This window comes from Cajanus cajan, chromosome 1 (genome assembly GCF_000230855.2).
Source record: "Cajanus cajan strain Asha chromosome 1, NIPB_CcT2T_4, whole genome shotgun sequence".
Taxonomy (NCBI): Eukaryota; Viridiplantae; Streptophyta; class Magnoliopsida; order Fabales; family Fabaceae; genus Cajanus; species Cajanus cajan.
In genome coordinates this window covers 2,311,282-2,321,388 of record NC_138517.1, presented here as the reverse complement: position 1 = coordinate 2,321,388, position 10,107 = coordinate 2,311,282, and the positions used below count along the sequence as shown (strand labels likewise).

Genomic DNA, 10,107 nt, shown 5'->3' with positions numbered 1-10,107 from the left:
TATAACTTTTAAAAGTATAAATATATATCATAATTATTTTTTACAAACTTTTATAACTATGTTTACGATTAAAGATGAAAATAAGTTAAGTCAGACTATGTTATATTATAATTTAGTAGGTTTGAACCTAACTTTTTTTTTAAATACATGTCCTAAATATGACTTATTTATCTATCATAGATATTTTTTTTAAATATTTGGTTAGAACTACAATTTTAAAAATATACTTTATAATAATTTAATACTAATAAAAACATAAAAATAAATATTTTAAGTTGTATAAAAATTAAGTTTAATTTATTTATAATATAAACATGTTTTTAATATCTAATATAATATTTTAGATAATAATTTATTTCAAACATATTTTATAATAAAAAATTTAAATAGAATATAAATATTCCAATCCTTTTCATTTTGATTTTTTTAATCAACGTATAAAATTTTACAATCTTTACTATTTTAATTTTTTTAATCAATGTATACATAAATAAAAAGCACAAAAGGTAAAAATATATGTTACAAATTTTATTTTATAAAAAATTAAACCTTTTAAAAAAATTAATTCGTTATTAAAAAATATTTTTTTTCTCACATATAAGAAGTAATCTCTTTCGAAAATTTGATAAATATCAAATAAATGAACAACTCTTTTAAATTTATATTTTATAATATGATAATTTAAATATATATGTTTCTTTAATTAAAATATAATTTTTATTTTTAAAAATATATTATTTTTTGATAAAAAAAATATGTGTTGGAAAATGGTAGTGGGGGCACATGCCCCCACTCTCTCTAACGTGGATCCGTGCCTGACAGTCGCTATAAGCCATATCACCACTTATTTTGACGTTTTAATTTTTTTAAATTATGAACTATATTATTTTTTTAATTCTTTTATTTTACATTATCATATAAATTTTAATTACTATTTTATAAACTTATTTTTTCATTAATTTCTTTATTTAATATATTTTTTGCTTTTTTTGTTTTTTTAAATTTAAAATATGGGGTGCTATGAGCTATAGCGACTTCATTCAAGTTGTTAATGTCGCTATGGGCTGCAACAACTTCGTCAATATGACTTTCATGGCTTCTCTAGAGTTACAAAAATGCCACGAGTCACTGGTGTCGCTATGGGCCATAGCGACACCGTTATAAACAGCTCCAAAGGCGTAAATACTTTCAAAAGAGCCCTATATACGTAATAAACTTTTCAAACAACCCCACTTTGGTCAAAAAGCCCCTCACCCCACTTCTCTGTACAATTATAGTATTGATATTAATAAATATGTTTAAATATATTTTTAGTTTTTTAAATTTAAAATAAATATTTTTTAATATTTTAAATTTAAAATTATTATTTTTAATTTTTGTGATTTTAAAAAAATTTATTTTATTTTTTTAGGTCACCAATAACATATTTGAAAGTGATTAATTGGGATGATTATACAATATTAACTAGATTAATGTGATGTTTTCACTAATAGAGACACTAATAGGTAGATTTTATGTAATAATGTTTGATGAATTTTTTATAAAGACTAAAATAATTTATTTTAAAATTACATGAACTAAAAATAACAATTCTAAATTTGAGGGATCAAAAATAAATTTATCATAAATTTGAAGGACTAAAATTATGATTATTAAAAAGTTATTAAATTTTTATTATAAAAATTATGATTTCACTCCTTATTCATTACACTTTCACTTTTAATTATATATATATATATATAAAGTGTAAATTTTAACTTAATTTAACCTACAAAATAGTAACATTTTTAAGATGATATTAAAAATTATATTCATGATTAATATTGTATATATTTATCATGTTACTTTCTATCAAACTACCTTTAGATGTTTTGTCTTTGGTGTGAGACATCTATGTTGAAGTTTGACTAGTATCTAATAATAAAGTCAAAATAAAATAGATAAATAGATAATGATTCTTACATTTCAAGTTGTGATCGAATTTAATCCAAAATTCACATTTCCAAGACATATTTTCTAACACTGTGAACGAGAACTCTTAAGCATAAAATTTATTGAATTGACCATTTGCAAGTAATTTGATAATAGGAGGTGATATATATGGACAGAGGGAGGGGGTCTAGAAGGTCATGATCCCCCACCCTCCTTCTTTCGATTTTTTTTTAAATGTATCAAAAATACCATAAAAATTTTGTGCCCCTTGATTAAAAAAATATTATTATGTTAAGTTATTAGAATATTTATATACAATTTTTTTTAGAAAAAATGTTGGCCCCTCAAGTCAAAACCGCTTGGCCCACAACGGACAACTTGATGAGCCTAATAACATTTAATTGTTAAGATAAGTTTTAACATCTTTTAAGAGATATGAGTTAAACCTAACTCAATTCAATAAAATCTGCTTATTAGGTAATAATTGCTTTCCATTTATAAATTATTTTTACCATATGACTTTTGATGCAGGATTCTGACAAATTTTTTAACTAATAATAAATATGCCAAATTAGCACGTTAGCTACAAATCATGTAGGTCATACCTTGTTAGCAACTATGTATATATGTCCCACCACTTTTATGCCCACCTTGCCTTTGTTCCCTCCCCTTCGCCACCAAAAGTTCTCAACTCTTAACCTAGCTTCAGCCTTCAGCCGTTCCTCATGCGCTCCTTCCTTGCCTACATGGCTATCTTCCTATCTACTACACTTAACATGATAAATATTATTTGATAGACATTAATTATATATTTAAGAAATAATAAATTAGTTAATGTGGAAGCAAGGCAAGTGATGAGGAGCCAGCTGGCGACACGCGTCACGAGAAGAAAGCATCTGGTGGGATCCACCGTCCTTTCCAATAATGGAAGGGTAACGGAAATAAAGTGGAAAGTGGGGCCCACACCTTGCTATGGGACAAACTCCACGGTCTTTTCGCTTTTCAGTCGGGACTCGGGACCCCTACCTTGCCTCGTGCAACTCACGTGGGAGCCACTCGTGTCACCATCCCATTGCTTCTCTATTTTTCTTCTGCAATTTATCTTAACACATTTCATTTACTGAAAAAATTATATAAAATGCGTGATGCGATAAATAGAGAGAATAAAAAATACTAAAATTTTCAGGAATTCTTATGAATATGTGAGAGAGAGAGAAAAAAGTAATTTAAATATACATGGGTAGTCCACCCAAACCCAATCCAATAAATTTTTACCCTTTTCCGCTCACATGGGGAATGAGCTGAGATATGGTGCTGCTCTGTCACACAGCACTGTGGTGGACGTCCAACCCATCACTTTCATTACTCCTTCGGCTCCACCACGTGTCACATCTAAAACTCATCATCTCTATTTTTTATTTATTTTATTTATTATTATTATTATTATTACCACTACAAAACAAGTCCTTTATTTATAAATTTTGTTTAAAAATAATATAAAACAATAGTAATAAACAAAAAAAATTATTTTATATATTATTATTATTATTATTATTTTGACTTTTATTTACAAATTTATTAAACAACATCAAAACATATCAATACAATATATATATATATATATATAATATTCACCTAATATTAATTATTATAAATAATAATAATTTATATCTTTTAATTAAATCATTTAGTATTCATCAATTTTAGAAAAATACTTATTTTATAAAAGATTGATTAATCACTATTTTTGATAATAAATATTTTTGTAACAACATTATAATTATCTATATATGTATAACATTTCAATGAGATATTTGTTATATATATAACATTTACACGGATAATAATTATATAGTAGAGATGATTGTTTTAATGAAAATATTGAATTTTATGAAAAAAAATAGTAAAAAAAATAATTAAAACATATGAACGAATATTATGTTTTAAATTCAGAGTATGATTTAACTATTTTTTTCAAAATACATAGCTTCACTCTTTTTTTAATTCAATCTTTGAATTATAATTTTATATACTTTAAATGTTTTTATTAAATATGTTCAAATTATACACACTTTAATATATTTTAAAAATATATATTACATCAATTTTAAATCATATGAATGAGTTATTAAAAAAATTTAAATAATAAATAAATTGTTGGTTGAATTTTATGAGAAGTTTGCTTATTTTATTTATTTATTTTTTTAGAAATGGAATGTGTCTCCAAAAGTCTTGGAATTTTAATGGCAGTTCTGGTAGACACATTTCTATTTCGGGTAATTTTTTTTTAAGTATTGATACAGTGACCGAAATTTTGTCCGAAATTTCGTTATTAAAAAATATTATTATTTTATTAGTTAAATCATTACTCTTTTTTTTTTTTTTTTTTTTTTTTTTTTTTTTTTTTTCCAACGGGACGTCGTTACTAGATCCCGTGAAATTACTCGTGTATCTTGTTAAAGGTGCGAGACTAGTAAAGTAATAAAGTAATGAAATTAAATTTTAAAAAATATATATATAATAATTTAATTCAAAATTCATAATTAAAAAACCAGGAACTTTACACTAGTTTGTTTCACAAGAACAAGAAATAATAATTCTTTTATTTTATTGGTCCTGAAAATTAGATTATACAAAATGATCACTAATACCAGGGGGAAAAATTATATAAATTGTTGAAAGATGAAGATAAAAAATAAATTTGTGCCTCAGGACCTCACCCACCTTCTCAATAAGTCTTAGAAGAAAAAGAAAATACGAAAAGACAAAAATTATACCAACCTTATTTTTTAAATAAGAATTTATTTGGTAAACGTTGAACTCCGTCATACTCAATAGTCCTTCTTATTCGTAAGCCTTCAAACCTCTTATTAAAACCCAAAGACTTTTTATTATTATTTATTATTACTACTAATAATTAATAATAAAAAAAACCCTTATCTACTTCTTATAGAAGGGTTGTTGGGACAAACTTTTTTTTTATTTTCTAAATTGGAAACTTTTTTTTCCCGAACAATTATCAAAGATACAATATAAGTTAAATCGTAACAAAAAAAAAATTCACTCACCCAACTCTCATCATAGCCCATGAATGTTGTCAAATTATAAGTATTTTAAACAAAAAAAAAAATGGAAAGATAAACAAAGTTATAGGTCATAAAAAAAAGTATCATAAAAGATTTGTTGAATCATCATTAATTGATACAAGCGACAATAATTTGTATCTATTAATTGAGACAAGTTGTTAAAGATTCAAAATATTAGTTTTGACTCTTGAATATAAAATAGACTATATATGTTGTCGTAACCGGGATCACGACGGGATGACGCTAACATTTTTATATTCAATGGAGCCGCCACCAATATTTTATTTCAAGGGAAAAACATTGAAAAACCCTTTAAAAGATAATCTTTAAAATTAAAGTTGGGTTCGGGAGTCGATTACGTGTAGGGAATGTATTAGCACCCTACAACGCCCGTAAAAACAGTACCTTTAATTAACTGCGCAAAATTATATAAATTTATAAACATTTATTTTATTCCTCGAAAATGTGTATACATACATATATCTTTTTTTTTTAATATGAGAGATGTTTCTTTTGTATTTTTTTTATTTAAAAAAAAATAATGAGGATTTAGGTTAGCAAATGGCTAATCAATAAACCCTTCCAATAACATGAAAGATAGAATTGTTATTCGATCCATGTTATTGACTTTTATTTGTTGATACTAAAATATGTTTAAAGTGTAGGACAATGAATAAGTATTATATTAACTTTTATGATTTACATGATATTAAAGGGTAGAAGTTCTACTCAATTAATATCATTAACCATAAAAATAAATGTACATAAGAAAAATTATGTTTATATTTTTATTTAAAGAAATAAATTTTGCACAAGGATCCAAGTTAGCAAATGGCTAATCAATAAATCCCTTCAATAACGATAAAAATAGAAATGCTATTTAATTAACGTTATTGGTTGCAACAGATCTTTTACTCTTTAGAAAGAAATTTCATATATGAGAGTTTAAGCTAGCAAATGACTAGTCATTAAACCCCAGGACCTAATAATGTTAAAGATAAAAATGTTATTCAATTAACATTATTATTGGTCGTATATTAAATATTTTTTTTAAATAATAATCTTAAAGGCAACAAATCGTATTCACTATATACAAACAATAAGCAAAAATAAATAAACAAACAAACAAAAATAAAATAATAATAATAATAAATAAATAAATAAAAGAAAAAAAGAAGTTAAGAAAAGAACGATACCAAATGAATTGAATCTTCGAATATGATGATCAAGAAGGTGCTTTTTGACTACCTTTCACACTACAGAGGTGTCTCACAGATCTTAAGAAATACAAAAGAGAGGGGGAAGAGAGAGAGAAAAAATTTCGAGCTCTGAAGAGTACTGGACGAAATTTTTTCCCGGCCGAAATGAGCCTCAGCTGTCTATTTATAGACTTCGGGAAGGGGTCCAGAACGGCCCGTTCCAAAATCAGAACGGTCGTTCTGGACATGGCCGTTGTGTGAAAAATTCGTATACTGGAACGGCCCGTTCTGAAATCAGAACGGCCCGTTCCAGTATTGAGAATAACACCCAATTTTTTTAGATCGGAACAGCCTTGGAACGCCCCGTTCCAGATGCAGGAACGGCCCGTTCCATTTTAGGAACGGCCCGTTCCATTTTAGGAACGGCCGTTCCAATATTGGAACGACCCGTTCCAATTTCGGAACAGCCCATTCCAAATTAGGGTTTTTGGCCTTTTTGGAGCCTTAGAACGGCCCGTTCTGGACCTTAGAACGGCCCGTTCTGGACCTTGTAACGGCCCGTTCTGATTCTGGAACGGCCCGTTCCGGGCCCAAAAAATACTTAATTTGTGCTTTTGGGCCCTCTAAAGTCCTGTCTTCTTGTCGGCATGTTTCGGGAGCTCCTTCCCTTCATAGTAGATGTCTATTTCATCACTTTTGTGAGTCCGGATAAAATTGATTATTCACAGTTGTCCCTCTTTATTTATTTCTTATTAAATAATCTAAATAAGGTAATTTAGATCATTTATGATAAGAAAGAAATAAAGATGTGAATTAATTTTATCCAGCTATTGTTGATGAAGTAAGTTCTTGAAAGATTCAATACTTTTGCTTGAAGCTAGTCAAATGCTAGAATGTTGTGTTGGAATCATCAAGTGCTAGTGCTGGATCATCCGAATGTTAATGTTGAATGCTTGTGCTTGATCAACCGAATGCCAATGTTTGATGGAGTGGTCGAATGCTTGTGCTGGATCGACTGAATGCTTATGCTGAAGTAGTTGAATGCTTGTGCTTGATGAAGTGGTCAACTGCTTGTGCTGCATCGACTGAATGTTGGTGCCAATTCAATCAAATGCTGGTGCTGGATTGATTGAATGTTGATAGACTGAATGCTACTGCTGGAGTGGTCGAATGCTTGTGCTGTATCGACCGATTGTTGGTGCCAATTCAATCAAATGCTGGTGCTGGATTGATTGAATGTTGATAGACTGAATGCTACTGCTGGAGTGGTCGAATGCTTGTGCTGTATCGACCGATTGTTGGTGCCAATTCAATCAAATGCTGGTGCTGGGTTGATCGAATGTTGATAGACTGAATGCTACTGCTGGAGTGGTCGAATGCTTGTGCTGTATCGACCGATTGTTGGTGCCAATTCAATCAAATGCTGGTGCTGGGTTGATCGAATGTTGATATTGGATCGACCAAATGCTTGTGCTGGATTAGTCGATGGGTCGCGCCAGGTAAATACTGGGCTTATAAAAAGAAATTGTAACTTGTGCCAGGTAAGTACTGGACTTTATACAAAAGAAAAATGTAACTCGTGCCAGGTAGATACTGGGCTTTAAAAGAAAAATATAACTGGTGCCAGGCAGATACTGTGCTTAAACAAAAAGATATAACTGGTGCCAGGCAGATACTGGGCTTTAAAAAGAAAGATATAACTGGTGCCATGCAGATACTGGGCTTTAAAAGAAAGATATAACTGGTGCCAGGTAGATACTGGGCTTAAACAAAAGAAATTGTAACTTGTGCCAGGTAAGTACTGGACTTAAATAGAAAGTCAAATTTGAAGTAAGTGTTTAGCCTAAAAACTCTACGTCATAAGTTCTAGGAAGCAAGATATGCAAATGAAATGTGATGCAACGGTGATATGATGCAAAATGTTATGAGACACAACTTTCAAGACTTAAACTTTTGTTTCTTTTCCTTTCCCTTTTTGCTTTTGCTTTTTGCTTCTTTTTTTCCAGAAATTCCTCATCGTGACACATAGCCAATGATCATGGATGAGTGAGTCCTTTGGATACTTTTGTCTTGAATGATAGTTGGCTATTTCCTGTGGGTTACCCTCAAGCTGTTGTAAGTACTTATGAGTTGAAACAACGTTATCCTGCTGGTTGCGCTTGGTAACATTTATCAAGAAATTATCAAGCATACTGTGGTTTTTAAAACCCATAAAAATAATTTGTAATGCCTTGAATTTTCCTTTTTTAGATGTAACATGCATTTCCTTTCAGTATATTATCATAAAATGCAAAAAGAATTGGCAACAAAGAGGTAGGATAATCTTATTTAAGAGAGTAAGAATGTGTTTACAAAGGAAGTCATTGTATGACAAGAATGACAAATATGTACAAGGGTAGCAATAGGAGGTAATTGTTATGTGAATGATACTTTCTAGATGAACAATGCTAGTACTACACTTCAATAACTTTGATTGCTCGCCAATAAACTTGAGAGGATAATTCAATGTAATTGCCCCAGTTTGTTTTTCTCTGCCGTGTCTGGCCCCAATTGATACCTAGCATGTCGCTCTGAATTTGCTTAGATCGCCTTTTCAGGTTTTCAATCTAACCAGTTTTTTTTTTTTTTTTTGTTGACCCTAATTTTTGCCTAGATTGCTCTTTCAAGTTTTCAACCTAGTGGGTCGCTCTAACTTTTGCCTAGATCGCCTTTTCGGGTTTTCAATCTAGCGAGCGTTTTTCTTGTGTTTTTTTTAGCCTAATTTTTGCCTAGATTGCTCTTTTGAGTTTTCAATCTAGTGAGTTGCTCTAACTTTTGCCTAGATCGCCCTTTTGGGTTTTCAATCTAGAGAGCCTCCTTTTTTTTGTTGTTGACCCTAATTTTTGCCTAGATTGCTCTTTCAAGTTTTCAATCTAGCGGGTCGCTCTAACTTTTGCCTAGATTGCCCTTTCGAGTTTTTAATCTAGCGAGCCTTTTTTTTGTATAAATGAAAATTTGCATTTAACCTTTTCTCCTCAATGAGATTTAATTTGATCCAAACGGGTTTGGACCCATTCTGCTTCTTCTAATTTGGCTTCCGTCAATACTCTTAAAGATGGAATTTCAACCTCGATTGGAAGGACTGCTTCCATTCCATAAACTAAGGAAAATGGGGTTGCCCCAATTAATGATCCTCTTGATATTCTTGTTTGCTGCTCATGTAAAGCAAATGGAAGCATCTCATCCCAATCTTTGTATGTCACCACCATTTTATGGATGATCCTCTTGATGTTCTTGTTTGCTATTTCAACTGCCCCGTTCATCTTTGGGCGATATGGGGAATAGTTATGATGCTGAATTTTGAAGTCAACACATAAATCTGTCATCATCTTGTTGTTCAAGTTGGTTCCATTGTGAGTAATGATTCTGTTTGGCACACCATAACGACAAATTAATTTCTTTTTGATAAGTTTGCAACCACATTTTGTGTCACATGGGCATATGAAGCGGCTTCAACCCATTTGGTGAAATAGTCAATAGCAACCAGAATGAAGCGATGTCCATTTGACACTTTCAGCTCAATAGGGCCAATAAAATCCATTCCCCACATTGAAAATGGCCAAGGTGGTGAGAAAACATTAAGAAAAGTTGGCAAAGCATTGATGTTATCAGCATACATCTAGTATTTAGAGCAATCATTTTCCATTTCCTCACAAGTCTGATTAACTGCACAATCAAAATTATTTGATGCAACACTAGCATTATCACTTTTGAGCGCATTTTTTGCATTCTTTAAAGTTAGAATAAGATTGAGTAAAAAGATTAAGGAGAAAGGAAGAGGTAAAAGGTGAAAGATGAGTGAATGTTTTTTTGAGATTAAGGAGAAAGGAAAGGGTAAGAGATGAAAGAAG

At 29.9% G+C, this 10,107-nt stretch overlaps 1 protein-coding gene across 1 annotated transcript; it reads right to left on the bottom strand.

Moving 5' to 3' along the window:
* Nucleotides 1–9,231: 9,231 nt before the first annotated feature.
* On the bottom strand, nt 9,232–9,875 carry LOC145957775 (uncharacterized). Its single transcript, XM_083074317.1, has 2 exons — nt 9,690–9,875; nt 9,232–9,549 (listed from the first exon to the last, which is right to left on the bottom strand). The coding sequence occupies exons 1-2, from the start codon at nt 9,873–9,875 to the stop codon at nt 9,232–9,234; spliced, it is 504 nt and encodes a 167-aa protein (XP_082930443.1).
* Between the last annotated feature and the right edge of the window lie 232 nt (nt 9,876–10,107).